Source organism: Molothrus aeneus, chromosome Z (assembly GCF_037042795.1).
Source record: "Molothrus aeneus isolate 106 chromosome Z, BPBGC_Maene_1.0, whole genome shotgun sequence".
In the NCBI taxonomy this organism is placed as follows: domain Eukaryota; kingdom Metazoa; phylum Chordata; class Aves; order Passeriformes; family Icteridae; genus Molothrus; species Molothrus aeneus.
The window spans coordinates 67,912,957-67,936,305 of NC_089680.1; the positions used below are offsets into that span (position 1 = coordinate 67,912,957).

Consider the following 23,349-nt stretch of genomic DNA (forward strand, 5'->3'; position numbering starts at 1 on the left):
CTCTTCTGAGCAACTCCTCTGCATCTGACTCAGCATTACAACCAGTACTGGGACTCCTTATGCCCTCCTCAAATCTGTGTTGCTTCTGAGTGTGCCAGAAAATACTTATCAGTCTTCTTTTGCATATGTCTTATCTTCACCTAAAAAGTTTTTAAATCTAAACATCACATTGTGCTTTGTAGCTGTCAGCTGTGAGGAAGGCATCTTGGAAATAATTTAAATTTAATTGCTGAAATACATTTTCTTCTTTCCAGTAACTGTCTTAATAAAGCAGAGGTGAGGAGAAGAGGGAGAAGAATAATATTTAGTCCATAATTGCAACTTTTTTTTATATAAGGTTTCTGCTTTTTTTTTTTTATGGAATAAAAAGATAGAGTTAAAAGTGATCTTTGGAGGTTATGTAGTGCAGTCTTCTACTCAAAGTATGGCTAATGCTAAAGATCGATCCTGATGCTCAGGATTTGGACCCCTAGGGTCTGAAAATGTTCGTGGATGGAAATTCTGCAACCTCCTTGGACAGCCCTTCACTGTGCTTAACTGCAACCAAACAGATATTTTCCCTCACATTTGAAATTGAGATGTCCTTTGATGTCATATTTTGACTGTTTCATCTTGTCCTTTGCCCTGATTTTTTATACTTCTGAGGAGGGTCCAGTTCAGTGTAACCTCCAGAGAGCTGAAGGTAGCAATCCCCACTTAGCCTTCACTTCTCAGAAGAAGCTCAACAGTCCCAGATCCTTGACCCTCCTCCTATGCCATGTGTTCCAGCCCCCTCCCTTTCCCTTCTTTGTCTGCTGGATCCATCTGATATGCCTTGGGTTTTACAGAGAACATGGGGGACTGTTGGTACTGGAATTAGAGAGCATGAAGGGATATACTGATGCTTTCAAATTAATAAAGATTAGTAACAGTGCCAGATAGCCTTAAGAAATGGTCTTTTACAAGATCTGTGAGAGGGTTAATTCCTGGCTTCAAGCAGAGCAAAATTCTACACCTTAATTTAAGATGCAGCAATATTAAAAATTTTAGCAACTCAACTGAGATTGCCTTTTTGTCCAGTATATGTCGTGTAGAGACTCTCTGCCTTATAAGGACATTGTAATATTCTAATGTGCCTAAGGGTTAAAAGTGAAACAAGGTAACCATAACCAAAGGTTGCAGAAAGCAGTGTCGCTCTCATTTTACTTATGATTATGCTGGAATGTGGAGAAAGTACAGGACCTGCTAAATTCTGAATAAGCAATTCTCAAACTGAAGATTTGCAGACTTAGATCATTGTTTGCAGGAGTGTAAAAGCCTCATGAAAACTTATTTTGGTCTTTAGGGGTTTGTTTCTCTCCTACGCTCACTCTCTTTGCACTTAATAAGGTCCTTCTAAAAATTTGGGATTTTTTCATCATACCTATAAGACTGAAGGACTGAGGAGGAGAGCAGGTAAGACACAAAAGTATTATAGAAAAGAGAATTTAATAAGAATGTTAAAACCAACTAAATTTCTGCTGGGTTTTCATAACTCACTGTCTACTTTTTTTGTTCTTTTATTTAAAACTAAACTATGAAACATGGCATTAATAGCTCCTCCAGCTGATCTGTGCTAGACAAATGTTTTCAGTGCACTACAGTGCGCTGTGTAAACTCTTTATAGCAGTAAGGTGCCTAACTGTTTTGTCTAAGATACCAGTGCTACAGGGCAAGAGAAAAATGAATTTTAGAAGAAATAAAGATAGGGTACTAAACTAAAAAATATCAAGAGTCCTCCAGCTCAATATGGAGAACATGCTGTATTGGGCGGTGGTCCTTCATGTTCCCAAAAAAACCTGAAAATGTGAATGGGAAAGAAATATTGTAAGTTGAAAGATCTAGAGAGGAAGGTTAAAGGCATATTGCATGACCTGCTCAAGGAGCTTCTGCAGGAGAGGAAGAAAACTAGAAAAATGTACCAAAACTACCCCATGGAGGATCAAGAACATAAGTGCCTTTCCACCTATAAAGATTTGAAAATAGTGGTGTCCTATACACCAGAACCGAAGCACGTGCAGCAGTAGCCCATTTACCCAGGCTACCCAGCCATTATCTGTAGGTTACCATGAATTACCAGAGCTGACATCTAAAGTCACAAGCTGCAGGACACACCTGGGCTGGGAGAGTAATTGTACCTTCAGAATGGCAGGCTGCCTATCCTACCTGCTGAGGGCTGTGCTATGAAACAAACTAATAGAAAACAGTGTATTACAGGGCTATGTCCTTTTAACGATACTCCTTATATATAATGAAAATTATATTCTTCATTTTCCCTTTTTGTGTCCTAATTTTTTCTCTACCTTTATTTTTCCAGTTAATACAAATCCATATCTTTATTTTTTCTCTTTGATGTTTTAAGCTATTTAATCTGATTTTAGGATCAGACTGCTCTAGTCACTAAATAAGTTCTCTTACTTCTTTAATTGTCTTCAACACACTTCAAGTGTCTTTTCACCCTGAGCTGAAGCAGTGTTCCACTGTAACAATCAAGACAGAGTTAAAGGTCAGCTTGTGCCTTTAGCACAGGTCTGTACTTCATGGACTCACAGAATGGTTTGGGTTGGAAGGGACCCTAAAGCTCATCTCATTCTGCCCCACCTGCCATGGGCAGGGACACCTCCCACTAGACCAGGTTGTTCAGAGCCCTGCCCAACCTGGCCTTGAACACTTCCAGGGAGAGGGCATCAACAACTTCTCTGGGCAACCTCTGCCAGGGCCCCACCACTCTTACAGTTAAGAGTTTTTTCACAACAGCTAAACTAAACCTACTGTCTTTGTTTAAAACCATTCCTCCTTGTCCTATCATTACATGCCTTTGCAAAAAGTCTTTCCCCATCTTTCTTGTAGGCTCCCTTTAGGTACAAGAAGGTGCTATAAGCTCTCCCTGGAGCCTTCTCTTCTCCAGGCTGAAGAACCCCATCTCTCTCAGCCTGTCTGTTCAGGAGAGGTGCTCCAGCCCCCTGATCATCCTTGTGGTCCTTTGGACTCACTCCAGCAGGTCCATGTACTGCTGATATTGGGGGCCCCAGAGCTGGACTTCCTCCAACAGTCTGCTTGACTTGGAGTTTGGATGGATGATCACATACCAAGAAGGGTGTGTGTGTGTTACTTGGGCCATCTGGTTAAGCCTGCTTGAGATCAGTGTTGCCTAAACAAACCCTGCTGTCTTGACCTGTAGCATGTCATGTCATGTATGTACAGCAATGCACATGTTATTGCCATTAAATTAATTATTACCTTGCAAAGTCTTGGATCATAAATTACTTGATCTGATTATGAAAGCACTGTAATGTTAGGAAAAACCCAGTACAGAGTCTTCTGAACTGGCTCACCACAGCTCTCTATACATAAAGTAACCAAATGATCACTGGCTTACTTTTTTCTGTGTGTTTCCTATCTCCTCTGCAAGGTTCAGAGAACCTCTCCAAGGTTTAGGTACCATTATTCATCCAAGTCTGCTAATGAGTGCATCTTATTAGTTATTATAATGTCTTGTGCATTACCACAAGTGTGTGGTCCTTTCAATGGTGCTTCTCACTTAATAAAAACTCTTCCAGATTATTTTCAGATCTTTATGGTTCCCTTGCCTTTACAGTCAGGAAACTGAGATTAACACAGATTTAAGCCTAAATTTTCATTAACTTTTGTGTGGGCGATTTGCTTTACCTAAAACTTGCTTCAACATATTTAAGTGTTTATGTTTCTCCACATGGGTTATATAGGACTGGTTCTAAAATATATCACTGTCCTCCTGATGGTCTGTGCTAGCTCTTCACTCACTTCTTACCATGTAACACATGGAGCAAAGCAGGGGAGTAGTGCTTGCATTGTCTCCTTGCATACAAATGTGACCCAAAATACCAGCTTGTAGCAACTGAGGGTGCTGAGCTTGTACTGCTTACAGAAGGTATTGCTTTTCAGTCCATTTACTTCTCACCTCCATCCTTTGTTGGAGATTTTAGTACAGAATCTGTTTATTGAAGGGCTGAGTGGAATTAATGCCTTTTTCTGATTACTTAGGCAAGCTGAAATCTGCAATCTCTTGATTATCTCAGTCTTTATTCTAATTCACATAAATTGCAAATAAATGTTTATTGAGTTATATTTATTGAGATATATTGAGATTTGGCTGGTGCTTGGTATCTGAGAGTGTCTTCCTATCCAATGCAATTCTCACTTTGGTGAGATTCTCCGAGCAAACTTTATCCACTTTCAGCTCTTGTTTGTCCTTTGCAATCCAACTCCTTTTCTGAGATCCCTTTCTGAATATGTAAATGGCTGGCCCCTGTTTTTTTTTCTGCCACCTTGCTCAGTGCAAACAGACAACAACATTATTTTTCAAATATCTTATTGTTGCCTTTCGGACTGCCAAGGCTGACTGATAAGCAGTGATTAAAAACCAGTTTGACTACATCACTGGGTGATTCTGCACATTGCTTGGAGCTGTGAGATGTTGTGGGTACTGAGTGAGCTTCTCTGTGTTGCCTGTGCTCTCTGTATGCCTGGCTTTCCTACTCTCTTAATTGCCCTTGAAGTTTGACAAGAGCTACTTTGCCACCAAAGCATGCAAGTTCCCTGGAGGATTTATCTTTGGGAAAATATAACCTGAATGTGTCAGCTTTAACTCAACTTGCTTCATGTGAGCTAACGGGTAAAAGGAGTGCATGTTAGTTTATCAAAGAAATTAGAAAATGCACAAGAAAAAGAAACTACAATTATACACAAAAATCCTACCTATGAACATATTTTTTCTTATGTTCATGTTCTGGCTAACCTAGTCTTCCAGCAATGTCTCCAAAATGGAGCACGCAGAAATGTTCAAGCATGTCTCTCCTCTCTCCCCTGTCCTGGAACACTGTCTACAAACTTCCATTATGTTCTTGAGGTATATGTTAAAAATATATCTTGAGGATGTGTTAAGGTGATTTGTACCTTAGGTAACATTTGACACATTTGCTTCTTCATTGTATCACGTTGGGTATTTTTCAGAAACCATGACAGGGCTAAAAGTACCATAGATGGCATGAGATGTCAAAATGCATATTCTAAGCCACTTTTTTTCCTCTCTATCAATTTTAGGAGCTCCTGGTACCAAATCCACATGGGAGATGGGGACTAGGACATGGGGAGTAGTTTGTGAATGTAGCAAAGCAGGGAAAAACAGTAACAGCAAGAGTATCCTGATACTTGAAATAATCCAGATGATACAACTTTTAAAGAACCTCCTACATCTACTCTTTCTGGTAAAAACGGAGCTTTTTGGATTCCTGAGCAATGGGATTGATCAGTTTTAACTTGGATTATTCCAGCTGTTCCTCTATCTAGACATATCAATAGTACTGTTAGTGGACTTTACTTTTCCTAACAAAGTACTTCTGTAAGTCAGTGTTAAAGTGATCCACCCATCACCTCCAAGCATCACAGCAATAAAGGGAGTGGAGCAAAAGTCACTGTCAAATACACTTAGTGGAGTTTGCTCATGAGTGAGACACCCATATATGTAAATACTACTGCTTCAGCTCCTACTAAGACTGGACTCCAAAGTCTTCTTACAGTATTGTTCTTTCTATACCTGGTTGAATGCCCTTTCCTTATACTTCTGGAGCTATCATGGAGCCTCCTGTTTTTTGTTATATTTCTGGAAAGGAGGCAAAGGATACACCTCTCACTTTCTGTGCCTGTCAGTAACTGAACTGTGAATGTATATATACTTTTTGTGTCTTCAGGGTAATGCTGGACTGGTGCTTCTGTGCACTAGTTTTGACTAGGGCAGAGCTAATTAGCTAGTATGAAGCCATGTTTTGGATTTGTGCTGAACACAGTGTTGATTATATTCCATACCATATAGCATCACAATCAGGCTATAAAGTTGTGGGGAGAACAAAAGGGGGGCATTCAGAGTGATGGCATTTGTCTCCCCCAGTCACTGTTACACATGATGGATCCCCATTCTGGAGATGGATGAACACCTGCCTGGTCACGGGAAGCAGCAAAGTAATTTCTTGTTTTGCTTTCTTGTGTGTGCATCTTTTGCATTACCTATAGTTTAATAGGCAATACTAATAACTTGCTAGACAATTTCGTCTTTATCTCAACCAACGTGTTTTCTCATTTCGCTGATTTTCTCCTCAATCCCGCTGAGGGAAAGAGCAGCCAGACGGAGCTCAGGCACTTTGGCGAGCAAAGGAAGGGGAAGAACAAGAGAAGATATGCGTTAAATACTCGCTGCAACTTAAAATCAGAGGCTGCAATGCCAGCCGCAGCGGAGAGAGCAGCGATACCCTCTGCCGGCAGGGAGGCTCCTCCGGGAATGCCACCGCAGCCGGTTAGGTTTCGCAGAATCACAGAATTATTCCCTTTCGGAGATCATCCCCTCCAGTCCGCCCGCCACCACGGCACGGTCACCTGGAGCAGGTGACACAGGAACAAAGCGTCCAGGAGGCTTTCAATGTCTCCAGAGGGGAGAGTCCCCACCCGCCCCAGGCAGCGGCTCCAGAGCTCTGCCACCCCTCAAACGCGACGAAGTTCTTCATATTGCGGCGGGACTTGCTGTGTTTGTGGCCATTGCTCCTCGTCCTGTCGCTGGGCACCACCCTCCTGGCAGCCGCCTTGGAGATCTTTACGTGCATTAATGATTATAATGAATTGACACGCATTAATGAGATCCCCTCTCAATCTCCCCTAGACTAAACAAGCCCAGCTCCCGCTGCCCTTCCTCACAAGGCAGAGATGCCCCACACCATCCTCATCTTCATGGCCTCTGCTGGACCCCCTCCCGTGGCTCCCTGTGCTGAGGAGCCCAGAGCTGGACACAGCACGTCAGCTGTGCCTCACCGGGTCTGGAGGTCCGGGTCCCCGGGTGTCCCGGTGTCCCGTTCCGTGACCCGGCGCGCCGCGTTATCAGCGTGCTCGCAGTGAACCCGCCCCGCGTCGCCCATTGGCCGCCCGCGATCACCTGAGCACGCCGATCCCGCCCTGCGCCCCGCCCCATTGGCCGCCGCTCCGCCAGCGGCGGGCGCCGATTGGCCCCGGCAGCCGCCGCTCCACCGCCCCCCCGCCGCGCGGCCCCGCCCCCGCCGCTTCCCTGCGCCCCGGCCTCCGCCGCGTCGGGATGAGCCGCGCTTCCCCATGGAGACCAAACGGGCCGAGATCCCCAGCAGCGTCCTGGACGACCTATGCAGGTACGGCCGTGGGGCGGGGGGCGGCCCCGGGGCTGCCGTGCCGCTGCTGCCGGAGGGCGCGAAGGGCGCCTGACCCTGCCCGCGCCGGCCCGGGATGCTCGAGACGCTGAGGGGGTGCGAGGCCGCCCGGGCCGAGGGGCGGCTCTGGCCGTCCCGCGCCCGCCGGGAAGCGGAAGGGCGAGACTCGGCCCGTTCCCCCGAGCCTGAGGCTCCGCCCTCCCCGTGGAATCCGTCCTGGAAGGGCGGGAAGGCTACCCGCGGCACCCTCTGGACCGGGTGTGGGGCTGCTCCGGCAGCGGGCCGGGAACCGGGCGCACGGGGGAAGTGGAAGAACATTGTTTGTGGGGATTTCTTGCGCGGTTTGGGCCGGAAAAGGTAGAGCTGCGTTGGCGGTGTTTGCGCAGGTGAAAGAAGAGCTGGGAGCGTGGGGCTGGCGTGACGTGTAGCCGAGCACTGAGGTGGTACTCAGTGCTCCGAGGTCTGGTTTCCTTGGAAGGGGGTGGGAAGCTTTGGAAGGGGTGTCAGGGAGTCCCTTCTGGTGAGTTACCTCTGCTGGAAGGGAACGTGCCAGCGGGCGGAAAGAGAAGAGCCACAGGGACACCCTTCGGTGTGAAGCTGCCCTCTCCTGCTTGTCCGTTCTTTCAGAGTGAAATGCTTTTCTTGTTCCAGGGGCTTTGAGTTTGGATTTTCATAAAGCGTGGATTCTCTAAAAGGGCCAAGTTGCGTTTTCCCTCCTACGGTCTCAACTTCTGATCATCTGTGGTGTAGCCCTTAAAACTTTGTAATTTGTCTGTCATCCCCAGAATGTGATGACACAAACTGCATGTGATATTTGGCATGAAATAATCCTTCTATTTTACCACCTCCAAGGGACTCCTTGTGAGGTATTTATGTAAAAGAGGGAAAGATTATTGAAGAGGAAAGATACTTCCTGTAATTACGGTTTTCAAGTGAGTGATAATGTTTAGAAGTGAGAATACCACAGGAGGGTAGAACTGTCCTGCTCAGTATTGTTTTGCACTTGTCTAATGCAAGAGTCAGAGTTTCTGATAGACATGTAAATTTTCAATTCCCTAAATCTGGCCTCTGAAGCATGTTTGTGTTTCCATTGTGTCTCCTTTGGGCTCCCTGCAGAGAGAGGAACTTGCCTCTAAGATCCCGTTCACATATAACACAAGATTTAAGACTTCTTCAGAAAATCCAGAGAGGAATTCCAGTTATTACAAAACTGATACAGCCTATTAGTGTCACTTCCTTGGGGTGACTGATAGAAGGGCACATGAGTGTTTGAATCTTACATTGTAATAGGATCAGTCCCAGTGTCTTACTGTGTTTCTTTGATATACTGTCATCTTCTGTCTTAAAAATGGTGTTTTGTATTGTAATTCTGTTGATGTTATAAACGTGTTATAAAAATAGCTGTAGTTTCCTACATTCTTCAATCTATATGTGATATTAGTGGGAATTTTGCTAGAAAGTGATTTTTCCTACTCAGTTACTGGGTATTGTTAAATAATAAGTTACAGGTATCCAGGTCCGTTTTTTTCATGCTGCCTTCTGCTATGGAGTTGTTTAACTGAGTAAAGAAGTGGATGTGCAGAGACATAATGTGGGTTTAGCAGCTTCTTGAAACTTCCTTTGTCTTGTAAACAAGTACTTTTACCCTATCTTTTGACTTCCAGACTGTGCTTGGTTCACCTTGCTCAAGTGGCCAGATGCTCACCCAGCCACACAGCAAAAAAAAAAAAAATTGAAAAAAAGATTTTTCTGCATCCTTGTTTTTCCCAGGGAAACTTCATGTCAGCTTCATCCTTTAATTCTCTACTCTCCTCTACCTCCTCCCCTGCGAGCAGCTCGGGATGGGCAGTGGGGGTTGTGGTCAGTCTGTAACACATCCTCTCTGGGCTCCTTCACTCTTATGCTTTGCCCCTGCTCCAGTGTGGGATCACTCCCACGGGCTAAGGGTCCTTCAGGAATATCCATCTGCTCCAGCACGTGATACTCCACAGGCTGTAGGATGGACATCTCCTCTTCCTTTTTCTTCTCCAACTTTGGTGTTTGCACTGCTGTTTCATGCTGGTTTTTTCACTTCCCCTGCCTGTCTGGCATTTTTGTCCTTATAATACACATCCCTACAGGCACCACCATCTCAGCTGCTGCCTCCAGCTGTGTCCCACAGTGTGTCCAGCATTAGCCCATCACTGCCAGCACCTGGCAGCTGCACCTAGAGATGCCTGTTTTAGCTCTTCGGTCACTCCAAGTAACTTAGAACTTAATTACTTACAAGTAATCATTGTACTTGGCTTTGCTATTGTTCTCTAAACCTAATCCCTGGCTTAGAGATATTCTTACTTTTATATTCTTTAATATTCTTACTTTTCTTTGATACTGCTGCATATTTTATCTTTAGATTTATGTTCAGCTGCAGTGCTGGGGCAAGAAAATATCATCAAGTAGATGTAATGTAGGCTTTTAAGTTTTTATCTTTTAGTTACAGCAGCCTTATAGATAAGAGCAGAGCCTTCAAAAGAAATTGGGAGTGGTAGTGCCAATTGAAAATTGGGAAGTGGTAAAGTGTTGATGTGAATAAGGTTATTTATGCAAGGGAGAATCATAGAGTGCTTTGGGTTGAGGGGACCTTAAAGATAATCTCATCCCAGCCCCTCTGCCAAAAGCAGGGACGCCTTCTAGACCAGGTTGCTACTGAACACTTCCAGGGACAGGCCATCCACAACTTCTCTGGGCAGTGTGTGCCAGTGCCTCATGACCCTCACAGTGAAGAATTTTTTTCCTGTTATCTAAACCTTCCTTTTTTCTCTTTCCCCTTGTCCTGTCATTATGACATAGTAAAAAGCCCCTCTCCAGCTCTCTTTACCCCCCTGACGTCCTGGAGATTAGGCCTCAGAGAAGACTTGCTCCAGCAGGTCCCCATCCTGTTTTATTGGGGTTCCAACAGCTGGACACATTGCTTCAGGTGAGGTCTCATCAGAACAGAATAGAGGGTGAGAATCACCTCCCTCAGTCTGCTGTGCACACTGTGTTCCATCAAAAGAATGGGCTGGGAGCTCACAGTGTCAGCTCATGTCAAGATTCTCATCCACCAACACCCCAAATCCTCCTCCCCAGAGCTGCTCTCCATCCTTTCTCTGATTAGACTGTGTTTACATTGTGCTTGGGATTGTCCCAGCCCAGGCACAGTGCCTTGCACTTGTCCGTGTTGAAATTCACGAGGTTCACAGAGACTCCCTCTCAGGCCTGCCAAGGTCTTTAAGGGTATCTGGCCAAGGACCTTTTTCTGTGTGAAAATTGGCTAGGAAGATGAGAAATAAAAGCATAATAAATAAATAAAGCATGCAAGGCTACAAACCCAGCAGAAGAATGATAAGAAGATGAGAAATCCATAAATAAAGCATACAAGGCTACAAACTGAAAAGAGGAATGATAAGGAAGGCAGTAGCGAAAACCAAACCTGGCCGCTGGTTGATGGGGGAGTATAGGAATGTTCATTCCAGCAAGTTTATCTGAGTGTGGACCTATTCCTGGAAAACAGGAAAAAAGTGGAGGAATCAGAATGAAAAAATATTTAGACACAGACCTAAGAAATCAGAAGTAGACACAATGACATGAAACAAACCTGTTAATTGCACTAATTGGCCAACTAGCAAGAAACCACAGGCATCACTCTCAGGAATATCAGCCTCTCCTTTGTATCTGGTAGGGCTTTAGACCTGCGGGGATCCTACACTCTGGGTTGAGAGGAGTGCCACAGGAGAGGAGAAGCAGGGGAGGACAAAGGAAGGATAGGCAGAAAGGGGTATAAAAGAGGCTGGCCATAAAACTGGGCAAGTTAGTCACTTCTCTGTCTGACCCTTCTGCCCAAGTGTCACAGACTGTCCTATCTTACATCTTCTTAGTAAATATTTATTTTTGTCTGGATAATTCCACTCTCTACGCCCTGTATATGTGTGCTCCAAGGATGAAGTGAGAGCTGTTGATGGGAGCTGGGCAAGGGTGTCAGCTGCTGGAGTGAGGGAGCAGATCTCAGTGCCATCCACTCCCAGGAGGTGGTCTCAGCTCCCAGTGTCTGGGATGGCAATGTAGAGTGTCCTGGGAACCAGCTTTTGTGGTGCAGGTGGTGTGAGTGAGGGCAGTGAGGGGCAGAGCACCCGCAGCTGCAGCAGGACTGTGTCACCGCCCATGCGCTGGGTGGGAGGGGACAGGTGCCTTCCCCAGACCTGTCGTGCGCGTGTTCTCTCTAGCAAACTTCAAACTGGGCCATCTGGTGGGGCAGGACCTGTGAGAGGGGTGTGAGGGTCTGGGATCTGGGCAGGGCTATGGGGTGGAAAAGGAGACCTGTGCTAGTACTTGGGGGACCTGTGAATGTGCCTGGAAGCTTGGGGAGTGTCAGGTGTGTGCCTGCAGCAGTGACCTTCTGCCTCTGTCCTTGGCCAGACTGCCTTAGAGAGGCACCTAATTCTGAGATCCTGTGACAATTCATACTTGTCAGATTGTAATTAAAGATACACTGTTTCTGTTTAGACCAGTGATATGATGCACTTTGGGAATTCAGCTGGTTGCACTCAGGAGCTCAATGTCAAAGATCTCCATCAAATTATTTAAGTTCAGTGGGGTGTACGACCATAAAAAGGAAGTTCTGCTTTTGATACAAATACATAAATAAATAAAGCTTCTTTTGCTTTACTAAAATGAGCTATCACACAGTGCTGCTTAAACTTTTATCTCAGTAACTCTGTCTGTGTGCCAGTATCTGGGCTAAACCCAGATTCAGACTGAGGAAATTTGTAGGATCATATTGAATTTTAAAATCTATGTAAATTAATTGTTTACTGTGGTTTTAAGTGAATAAATATAACTATGTTCAACTTGTATCCTGAAAAAAATAGCACTGAAATATCTTATCAGAGTTTGCAGATGTTCTTTAATGGACTTGTAAAAATGCTTTCATTTTTGTAATACAGTGATTTAAGTAGGTTATCTTCACACTTCCTGTTTTCACAACAGTAAATTTACTTAGTATATTGTAATTGATATTTCTGAAAGATCACAATAATCCATTTTCCTTCTTAACTTTAAAAGCTGTATTTTACTTTGCGAAAACTTTTTACTGTCCTTTTGGAACATGAGAAGGATCTGGAGGTCTGTCGGTATGTGCTAATGGATCAAGAATTGTACTGTTGCAATGTTTTATTGTTAGCTGTATTTAAGTCAGTAGATTTGGCTAATCTTACTCTTTTTCTTTCCTGGCAGCCGATTTATTTTGCACATTCCAAGTGAAGAGAGAGACAATGCAATCAGAGTGTGTTTTCAGATTGAACTTGCCCATTGGTTTTATTTGGATTTCTACATGCAAAACACACCAGGATTACCTCAGTGTGGGATAAGAGACTTTGCTAAAGCTGATATCCTTTTTATTACTCTGATTGTTTTCTGCCTGGTGGTAAAGTGCAAACTAAATATTGTTAACGGTATTTCACAGTATGATAATGTCAGTTCATGTGTTAATGATTAAAAGTTAGTATTGCTAGGTATGTGATGTTACTGAGTTCACTGCTTCCATAATTTTGTGGCACCCACAAAAGGGATGTTTCTTGGGCTGCTAAAGAACTATGGAAAATGGTCCATTTCGGATGTTTGAGGATTTTTCTTATGGTTGCACTTTGCATGCTAGGTTGGTTTCAAGGGTGAGCTGTTGATGCTCTTCAAACTGAACGCCGCAGTTTATTAATTTTCAAGTAACTAGTAACATAAATGTTAAAGTAGTTGAAGGTGGTATGTGTTCTGCCATGGGCAGTGGTATATATTTGTTGGAAGTTTCTGTAGAGTAGAAACTTCTTTTTACTGAATTCAGATGGTTGCCCTCTGCTTTTTTTTTTGCTCACAAGGGCTGTTGGAATGTGTACTATCTAGTTCTTGCTAGAGAAAACTTTGTGGCTTTCATCCAGCAAACGTTTTAGTTTTAGCCTTGTCCCATATGTTCTTGATCTAAGATTGAAATATTGCTTCTAACTTTGAGGATAATATTATCCATGCTTTCACTGCACAACATACTTATCTGTTAGTTTCTTAATATATATTTACTTTGAAACACTACAGCTTTTAACAGTAAACTGTAAATATATGGTCATATCCTGTTGGTCGATGTTATGCTGTTATTTTATATATGTTTTTAATTAAAAATGTATTTTCAGACCAACAAAATTCTCCTAGTAATTGCAGGCAGTGCAGAAGAAATGCAGTGTAATAGATGTTATATGTTCATTAATATTTCCCTTTCTAGCCCATATTTGCCATGAATATTAGTTCTGCTGCAGTGTATTTTTAAGTATTCTGCTGTGGAGTGTTTTTTATTGGTAGTATCATATATGTAATTTATAATATTAATACTTTGATTAAGGACTTAGAGATTTTCTCTCAAAATTTTAGAATTATAGAGGTTGTTTATATTTTCTCTGCATGATGTGTTTTGATAAAGTGTATTAGGATTTAGATTTCTGTAACTATATGTCATTAAATTTTTTTTTTTTTGCATAATAAATACTGAAGATAGGATTCTATGCCATAATCTTAACAAATGATTGTGGCAAAAATGTATTCCCATTTATTTCAAGCACAGGAAACTGATTTTTTTTCTGTCTTGCTCACTTAAAAATTAATAAAATGTGTTTGCAAACAATACATATTCAAAACAACTGTTATGGGGTTACTCTTTTTCAAAATTACCTTCCCTCAAACAATCAACCTTGTGCAATCTTTTTTGTTTGTTGGTTTTTGGTTGTTTTTGGTTTGGTTTTTTTTTATTTGTTTAGATTGCTTTGTATAGGAATTGCTGAATTACTTGATGCACTCTGACTTTCAGTGTTTGGTAGTGGATTATTTGTATTTATGTATATATTTTGTATATATGTATATATTTATGTATATATTTTGTATATATTCCAAGAGAATCTATCTTGAAAGGACTTAGGGGAGGGAGTGTTTACTCTATCTTTTATAGTTGGTATGTACTTTGGAACTGGCTGCTTAAGTTTATCTTCCTTGACATGCTGCTATACTCTTCAATCACTGCCCCTTTTTACTGCCTCAAGGTGAAGATGTACAAAAGGTTTTAGATGAGTGGAAAGAATACAAAATGGGAGTGCCAACCTACGGTGCAATTATCCTTGATGAGACACTTGAAAATGTAAGTATGGAAATAGTTGTGAAGGACTGTCTAGAGGGAGGGATGGTGTATGCTGGCAGAAATAATTCTTTGTTGTTTACATTTTTCTTCTGAAGAAATTTACATTCACTGTCAGATTCGCAGAGATCTGACAGTTACTTGATATTGGTGGCTATGTACAGAAATATAATATGTGAGTCAGTAAACACACTTCTGCATGCTTTCCCTCTGAGATTTTATTTTTTTCATCTGAGTTACATGATTCTGTAAAATATTTCACCATTCTTGCTACAACACAGAAAACCTAATGGTTTCCTTCCTTGAGGCTAACATATTCTTTTGGAGAACAAGGGGATGGTGGAGGGAAGACATTTAATGAAATTGGTTAGAACACCTGCATGTTTGACAGTTGCGTTCCCTTGCATTTTGTAGGTTCTTTTGGTTCAGGGCTATTTAGCAAAATCTGGTTGGGGATTTCCAAAAGGGAAAGTAAATAAAGAAGAGGCACCTCATGACTGTGCTGCTAGAGAGGTAAGTTATATCAGCTCCTTTAAGATAAAGAAGTGAAATTTTGCTGAAATCAGGATATATGTGTTGGGTTAAAAGGCACTTTACTTAGGTAATCCTGTTATTGAAATTGTGTGAATAAATAGTCTGTTATTGCATTCATCTTCTGGTGCCTTTCTGAGTTCCAAAATGGTAATCAAGGTTGAGGTTATATATTAAAATAAAACCAGAAAATTGTTTGTTTTACATTCTTTTGCACTAATGTGCTAAATGAAGTGAGTACTCTTTTTAAAGTTCTCTGCTGAACTGTGAATTTATATTTAAGTATTACTTGTGGTGCTTGGGAAGTCTTATGTAATTTATGACTTTTGGTATATTAATTTCAAGGGTCACCATAACTGTAAAAATGTGGAGAAATGGGAATTTATCCTATGTACACTGGTCTGTGTAAAGAGGCTAAAGAGCTGAGTTGGAGGTTGTAGAATGTAATATAAAAATTGTGCAGAACTTTACTTTTCTATTTTTCAGTTATGGTATTTTTCAGTTATTTTCAGGAACAAGAATCACTGTATATTGCAAGTAAAATCTGAAACATAAAATAATCTGTATTTATTGCTCCTGGAGACCTAGATATGTTGTGAAGCTGCATATTTAAAATGGCCTGTAAAAGAACATTACTGGTACAAATTCAGTGTTCATTCAACTTAATACATCCAGAGTTTTTGAGAGAGAAAATTAAGATGAAGGAAAGTAGTATGATGCATTTAGTGTTCTTCAATTTGACTGAATCAGTATCTGAGAAATCACAGGGTTTTGGGGATTTCTTTTGTTTTAAGTATACCTATCAAGGATAAACTAGACAGCTACTTCAAGAAGGAGTTGCATGAAGTGTATCTTCCTCTTCAAGTTATGCCGGCAAACACATTAAAGGGAGCACAGTTACACTGGGGGAAAAGATATTTTGACGATATTGTTAATCTGAAAAATCTATTTAGATTTCACTAGTGATCAGCACTATTACCATCTTTATTCTGATACGCTAGATTGTCATTGTGGATAGACTAACAATTTATTTTATATCTGAAATAAATCTTTCAACTTCTTTCACTGGAGTCGGGACAGATCTGAAACCATAAGCTGCATCTGTGTAAAATCTAATTGAAGAGGTCTTCACTTGGCAGTGCCTACAGAGTTCAGTAGTACCTCAGAAGTTGGTGAGGACTAAGACCCATCCATATTAATAAATTGCTACATGTAGGTGTAATAGAAATTGTTTCAACTTGTGAAACAGGTTTGCAGTTTCAGAGAAATTTAAAGCATGAAACAGGTTTGCAGTTTCAGAGAAATTTAAAGCATGTAGATCCTTTTTCTATTTCTGAGCAAACCTCTATGTGTAAAGATTTGTTTTTCCTGGCAACTTTCATGGATATATCTGAAAAATAGTCATTCCTTTGCTTGGGGTAATAGGTTGTGTAAAGGATAACTCTGAATACACACACACTAATTTCATTAAAATACTTCACAGGTGTTTGAAGAAACTGGATTTGACATAAAAGATTATATCTGCAAAGAGGACTACATTGAGCTGCGAATCAATGATCAGTTAGCACGGCTGTACATCATTCCTGGAGTTCCCAAGAACACCAAATTCAACCCCAAAACTAGAAGGGAAATTCGGGTATGTGCTACCTTGTCTGAATCTGTAGGAACTTTGCAGAAGTTGCTTTTTAAAGCCAGAAGTGTATAAAATAATGAACCCACTAGCACAATGAGCACTGCTAGGTACCAGTGGCATCTCTGCATTGTAGGGTTTTGTGATGACTTCTTTCAGCTCAACTGCAAGTCTCATACTTGAACATCTGTCTGACATCTCCATTCATCATGAAAAGACAATAGACCATGCTGCTAAAATACAATTCTCCTCTTCTGTAGGTGGTATATATATTAATAATTTCATATTATTCCTAGTTACAGATGCAAATGTAACTATGCATTCTTACGTTGTAATTATTAGTTGGGGACGTGCAAAAGCCTACATATCAAAAGGACAAACTAAGGATTGTTTTCTTTCTTTCATGTCTAATACTTTTGGATTTAAAAAATAGTATATTTTAAGGAGGAAGTTGAGAAGGGGACAGAAAAAGGGAACTATTTTGGATGTACCATTGTGTACCACTGGGCTTTTAAAAGGTATTGTGAAAGCGAAAGACCAAGGCTCAGGTAGCAACTTGTTGGAACCTTTGTCAGTGGTATCTGTAATCTTTGAAGTTTGAATTTTTTCTCCCTTTATGATAGTTCAGTTCAAACCAGCTATATTTCCATGCAGATTGTGTCACTAAACAGGGCATCTTGCTTTCTAAATAAACAAAGTATTTGAGTGGACAGGACTTAATTTCTTGCATTCAAGACCTCTTTTTTAAAAATATGACATAAGACGAAATTTTAAAAAAAATATACAGTAAATATGGTACTTTGTAGAACAGTGACCATATGTGTGGGAATGTTGAAGAGTTCTTGCAATGACAGAGTTTTGAAGTTTTGTCTTCATCTGATCTAATGCCACCAGGCAGGCTGGTTTTGTACTCCCTGTAGAACTATATTGAAGACTTGCTCTGTTTGTAACTTATTTCCATAATTTGCATCTTGTTTGGACCTGAGGCTTTCTGAGTAGATTCTGTGATAGCAAATCTCATGTGGGTTCTTCTACACTGTCTGTGGTCAGAATTCCTGATTTTGTTCCCCATTCTGCTAAGTATACAGTTTTAACTATTAAAACTATAACATTTAAACAATAACACAAATCCTATCCTATTTCCATGTTTTTTTTCTTTTATAACAAAACCTGAAACTTTACTGTCAAGCTAAACACCCTTCTCACTTTTGAATGGATGTTGGTGGTCCAGTATTGATCACACTTTAAGTAAAAAGTTTTTGAAAGTTATTCAAAGCCTGTACATTTATTCATGGCATTCTTTGTGCAGTGGTTTGGTTGGTTTGTTTGTGAAACTCTTATTCAGACTTTAGTTGCTGATTAATACCTTTCATATTTTAGGTGCGATATCATGCAATTTTGTGCTGTACCATCTGCTACTGTAGGGGCAGTCGGAAGAGTTAATTAACCTTTTGTGAAAAATGCTGTTGTGGCCCGTTAATTTAAGTCTTCCATGGTAATTTTTTAATTAAGGGAAATAATTGTGGCTGATAAACATTTGTAAAATTCTGCTACGGCTACAATAGAGGGTATTTTGATTTTATTTCTTGTTTTTCTAGAATATTGAGTGGTTTTCCATCGACAAATTACCATGCCACAGGAATGACATGACCCCAAAGTCCAAGCTGGGTTTGGCACCTAACAAATTTTTTATGGCAATTCCCTTCATCAGGTATGTTTGAGATGAGGCAAATGCTAGGCCAGGGTCTTTCAGACAACTTTAAATTCTTTAGATTTGTTTTGGTAAGTAGATCTTGTTGTACTACTCCTTGCTCACAGGCCGTTGAGGGAATGGATTTCCCGAAGGAATGGAGATTCCTCAGACAGTGACAATGGTTTTTCATCTGCAGGGAGCACACCCTCTAAGCCCAACTTGGAAAAAGCTAGGTAAGAACCAGGTCAGTTTAACATCTCTATATTCTTTCTTACAAAACACTGGTCATACAAATATGACAATATTATACAATGACAATTATATACAATACTGGTTGTCCTTTTCTCTTTCTCCAAGGATTTGTGTTCCAGTAATAGGTAAATAACAGAAAAATCAACATAGATGTATATCATAGACTTGTAAGTAAGGTGAAAAGTTAATGAATGTGTTGATACACAGGTGTCAGAACTGGGATTATTTCTTCAGTCTTGTTTATGGGAATCAAAAAAAAACCAGAAGCTAAAAGCAAGTAGATAACTTCCAGTGCTTCAACTTCAATATTTTTGGCCCTTCTGCACAGGAAAAGTAGGACTCCCCAAAGCAGGACTGTAAAGTAGTCTAAGAAATGCTAGATAAAACCTGTGGGAACCAGTAGGGGAACATGTCCTGCTGGCTTTAGATTCAGCTGAGTGAAAAGTGGTAGAGCAAATGTTGAAACCTGTAGTCCCTATGAGAGGACTTAATAATTTGTGCCAGGGCAACACCAACGCTGAGAACAACAGGACAAATGTTAATGTGGACTTGGCCTCTTGTCTGTGGAGAATGCAAATGGTAGTGAGCACTATTAGAGTTTCCATACAGGTTACTTAAGATTGTCTTCCATATTGTTCTCAGTAACTTTTTTCATATTTGTCTTCTGCTCTCAGTAGATTTGAAGTTGTGTTGTAACCTGTCTTTGTTTTCCTGTACTAGATCCAAACTTCGCTGTAGTCAACAGGTGTTTACAGATGGCTTTTCAGGAGAGCACTTGGTGAAGCCAAAACAGCCACAGAAGCCATATAATCATCCTGAGGTGTCTGAAGTTTTGAAAGTAAAGGTAGGTTGTTTGTTAGGCAAGCATATACATCTGGACTATTTAAAACAGATGTCTTTGTTCATAAGGGTTTCCTCTCTAGGACAAAACCAGTGAATTTCATCTCCAGAGAATGCAAAAATAGAGTGGGGGAATACTCTTGGGAATTTTTTGATTTATCTCACACTAGAAGTGGTGGTATGAGCAATTGTGGTGTTTCATGTAGAGATAGTAATTAGTACTTTACATTTTGCTGGTATCTCTCGTATATCTATCTGCATCAGTGCATGGAAATTCACTGAACTCAATTAATTGTGAAATAATTCTCTCATATTGAGTGCAAGAGAGAATGAGTAACAGTTGATAGCCTTGTAGCTTGAGTGTATGTTTGGTTAATTTCAGTGGGCTTCAGTCTTTCTGCAAAAGAATGTGTTTACATGTTTTGAAGTTACTTGGAGGAAAGTTTTAGTTACTAAGTAGGAAATGTCAATGCAATTATGTCCAATTCTGCCATTTAAACTCTTCCCTCTACTTGTTTTGGACTTAACAGCAGAGTCAGAGTGTGAGGAACAATGGCAGAAAGCAAAATCAAGACACTTCCAGCCAAAAGAAGCGAACAAATGGACTGCACAGTCAACCAGTTAAGCAAAACCATACCTTGGTAAGAAACATGCAGTGTCTGTGTCAGTAGTAGGTTCCAGTAATGCTTAACAAATGTCCAGGGCAATGTCCTGCTGAAACATAGTAGAGTGCCTATCTATCAAGAGTATGTTTGGTTACAGTATTTGATCCATGTTTGTAGATGTGTAACATTTCTTACCTTGTATGCATATACATCTATAAACAAACATACTAAATTTCAAAGTGTGCATTTTAGAAGTAATTTTAGCCGTTGAAAATTTGTCAGCTGTTTCAGTACACAATCCTGCAGCTTTCCCGGTTCCTGTCATGTAAAAGCCTTCTGTGATCTGTACACATCTTATTTATTCACATATGATGTCTTACTGTAAACATGGGGTTTTGTCATGAAGCACTTAGAAAGTGGTGATGTAAATACTTATTATTTCCCTTCTCTCCAGCAAAAAATGTTCAGACAGACTTGGCTTGGATGCCAGAATCTCATATAGTTTTTCAATCATACAGTACAGCTGGTTACAGCAGTTTGTAAATTCCAGTTTCACACTGTTTGTGTTTTACTTTCCCTTGCAGTTACTAATTGTGTTTGTCCAGTTCTCAATGGAAGCTGACTCACTGGGCTGTGCTCTCTCTTATAGTGGAATGTGCTTTTATTCCCTGTTTTTTATGGCTCTTCAGTATACTTTGTTGACTCTTTTGCAGCAGTGAGCCCCCAGATCTCTGTGCAGCTCAGCTGGCTTGTCCAGACTTTAGTTTCTCTTGTTTACAGGCTTTAAACTAGATTCTTCCCATTCTGGCTTGGGTTTATTGCCTTCTTTCTCTTACTCATGTAAACATACAGAAATGGTAAACTTGTCCTAAAATCCTTACTGCGGCAAGAAATTATTAGTTATGTTTGAATCTGAGTGTCGAAGAGTGAGTTGACTGCCCAGAAATTTAGATGAATAGGAAAAAACTGTAATGGTAATCTGTAAGATCTTCATGGAGATAACTGTTAATGCTCCACAGTTACTTTGCAGGCTTTTCACAAACTTTTCTAAATATTTCTCTTTTCCTGTTTCACTTGTGTTTTCATGATGGTCAGTCTTTTGAAGTTTAAATATTTAGTGTCCAGTGATAATTTTCTGATGCAACTTGAAGGCCAGGAAACTCCTAATTTGCAGAGAGTGCAAAGAGCCGTATTTTTTTTGTATTGGTGTACTTAGAGCACCAATACCTGGGGTCAAAGCAGTTCCTCCCTGGAGAGTTTTGAGTTTGTGTCTCTAAAGCATGTTAATTTAATTGGCAGTAGCAGCATGTCTGCAGATACATTCCCCCTGCCTCTTTTGGGACAAACTCATTGAAGAGTGGGCTTATGCATGCACAATGTTGATTACACACCATCATATGCAAGACCCTTCTGTCTTAAAACAGTTAGAAAGTATTCAAAATTTCCCCCTAAAAAGTCTGCATGTTAGAAATGTTTTAGTGACTGTTAAAAGGTTGCATGATTCTGAAAGACTTGTGGATTTAAAGCATGTTTGCTAGATCAAGTAATGTGACAGAACTAATGCTGAGTTAGAGGTAAAATAATTCAGACGTGAGGTGTGTCAAAGCAAACTAGCATGCCTGTTAGACGATGCTTTAATATAATGCCATTTCTTTATCAAAAATGTGTAATGTATGGTCATTCTCTTCACCAGAAATGTGAAAAAAGGCTTAATCCTAGAAGACTTCAAGATAACTTTGAAACAGGCAAGTGCAGTCAGAATTTTCATCCACTGTTCTGTGCTACAGGCTGAAGGCACCTGAATAATGATGATTGAGGGCTCTTCCTCATGCCAGCTTTCCAAATCTTATAAAGCCATGTTTTTCAAGGTAGTCTGAGGTTTTGTTTGTTTTTTAATGAAAAATATACCGTTTCATGTTGGTCTTGCAATGCTTCTCTTTAATTGTTAAGACTGACTGATACACCAGGTGGCTGAGTGAAAAAGTAACTAAAAGCTAGTTTAGAAAAATAGCATCTGAGTCAACACATTGCTGGTAATTGAGTGTGTTTTAAGGCTTTCTGTCCTGCTTGTAATAAGCTGCAGAAGAGTGCACACAGTTCCTTACTTGCTGCTCAGGAAACAGTGCCATGCCATTTCTCCTTGTTAAGAAATGGCTATTGAGAAATGAAACAGTATTATATGTGTAAAATATGTGTATATGTATGTGGCTATTAAAAGTGTTTCCAGATTGCAGTGAATTTGAAGATTCATGCCAGCCTCTAGACAACCTGTAAATGTGGCTGGTTTGAGTCACCTTCTGTTTATGACCAAACATACAGGTTTTCTTATAAATATTAATTGAATGTATTTTGAGGTATGGCTTTATACCATTGTTGTTATAGATACTTTTATTGGCAACTTCCCATTTAGAATTTGTTTCATACTTTTTTCTCTTTGAGCAGAAGCAGCATACGAGATGTGTTGCTCCAGTGAAGACGCGCTGCCAGAACATGTAGATGGATATTCTGTGGCATGCAATGGCCATTACAAATATGTTTTTTCATCAAGAGCTTTCTTGAGTTTCAAGTTTGACCATGATGCCATAATGAAAAGTTTTGACCTCTGACAGCAAACGTATTAGGAGTAAGAATCAGACTTGCCTGTTGCAGTTGAGGGGGTTTCTTATCCAGCCTTACTCTTTCTCAGGAGTTCTTTATTTTGTTTTGTTTGTTTGTTTTTAAATGCAATGCAGGGACTGACTGCTGGTTTGGAAGGGTTTGTTCTCTTTGCAGTATGGGAGTGGCATAGTCAAGTGTTGCACTTTAAATGCAGTCTAGCCTTTGTCCACAAAAGTACCTTTCCAATGTTCAGTTCACTTGTTCCTAGCTGTGCATTAGAGGGCATTCTTTTTACTTGTGTTTTATTTTTTTGTGGTTTAAATTTTTTTTTAATTGTAACTTGCCGTGTGTTTTGTAGAATGTCATTGACTTTTTTTTAACTGTTGGAGTTTACCAGCTTGCTAACCTTTTAACTGTTCTGATGTAAATTATTGGACTTGTTTGTCATTATTTTGTAGAACATTGCAATATTATGCAGTGGCAATGAAACTAATTCTCAGAGGACACTTCTGTCCTAGTGATTTTGAAACCAAGTTGCACATTTCAAACCTAGTCTCAGCCTGTCATCCTTTCTCTGTACTGATTGTTTGCCCCAAATACCTTCCCTCCTTCACACTGATAGTTTTTGTTGGCTGGCAATCATTAGTACTTGAGTCAAATCTATAGCATGTTGACTTTTTGTACCTACTTTTCCTTGGTCTTCAATAATGACACTCAAACTGGGTAAAACTCAGCCCTTCAAAGTGTCCAACTTAGCTCTTGTGCACTGCCCATAGCTGCATAAGAAGTTACAAAGCAGC

The 23,349-nt window shown here is 40.5% G+C and overlaps 1 protein-coding gene across 2 annotated transcripts; it reads left to right on the forward strand.

Moving 5' to 3' along the window:
- Positions 1-7,144: 7,144 nt before the first annotated feature.
- Positions 7,145-22,829, forward strand: DCP2 (decapping mRNA 2). 2 transcript variants are annotated; one of them, XM_066569703.1, is made up of 11 exons: positions 7,145-7,202; positions 12,471-12,622; positions 14,276-14,403; positions 14,815-14,913; positions 16,415-16,567; positions 18,160-18,272; positions 18,380-18,487; positions 19,227-19,350; positions 19,880-19,987; positions 21,645-21,696; positions 22,394-22,829. In XM_066569703.1, exons 1-11 carry the CDS (start codon positions 7,150-7,152, stop codon positions 22,555-22,557), a joined length of 1,254 nt encoding a protein of 417 aa, XP_066425800.1. In that variant the 5' UTR covers positions 7,145-7,149; the 3' UTR covers positions 22,558-22,829. The 2 variants fall into 2 exon arrangements, with proteins under 2 accessions (XP_066425800.1, XP_066425801.1); XM_066569704.1 differs by lacking the exon at positions 19,880-19,987.
- Positions 22,830-23,349: the final 520 nt, after the last annotated feature.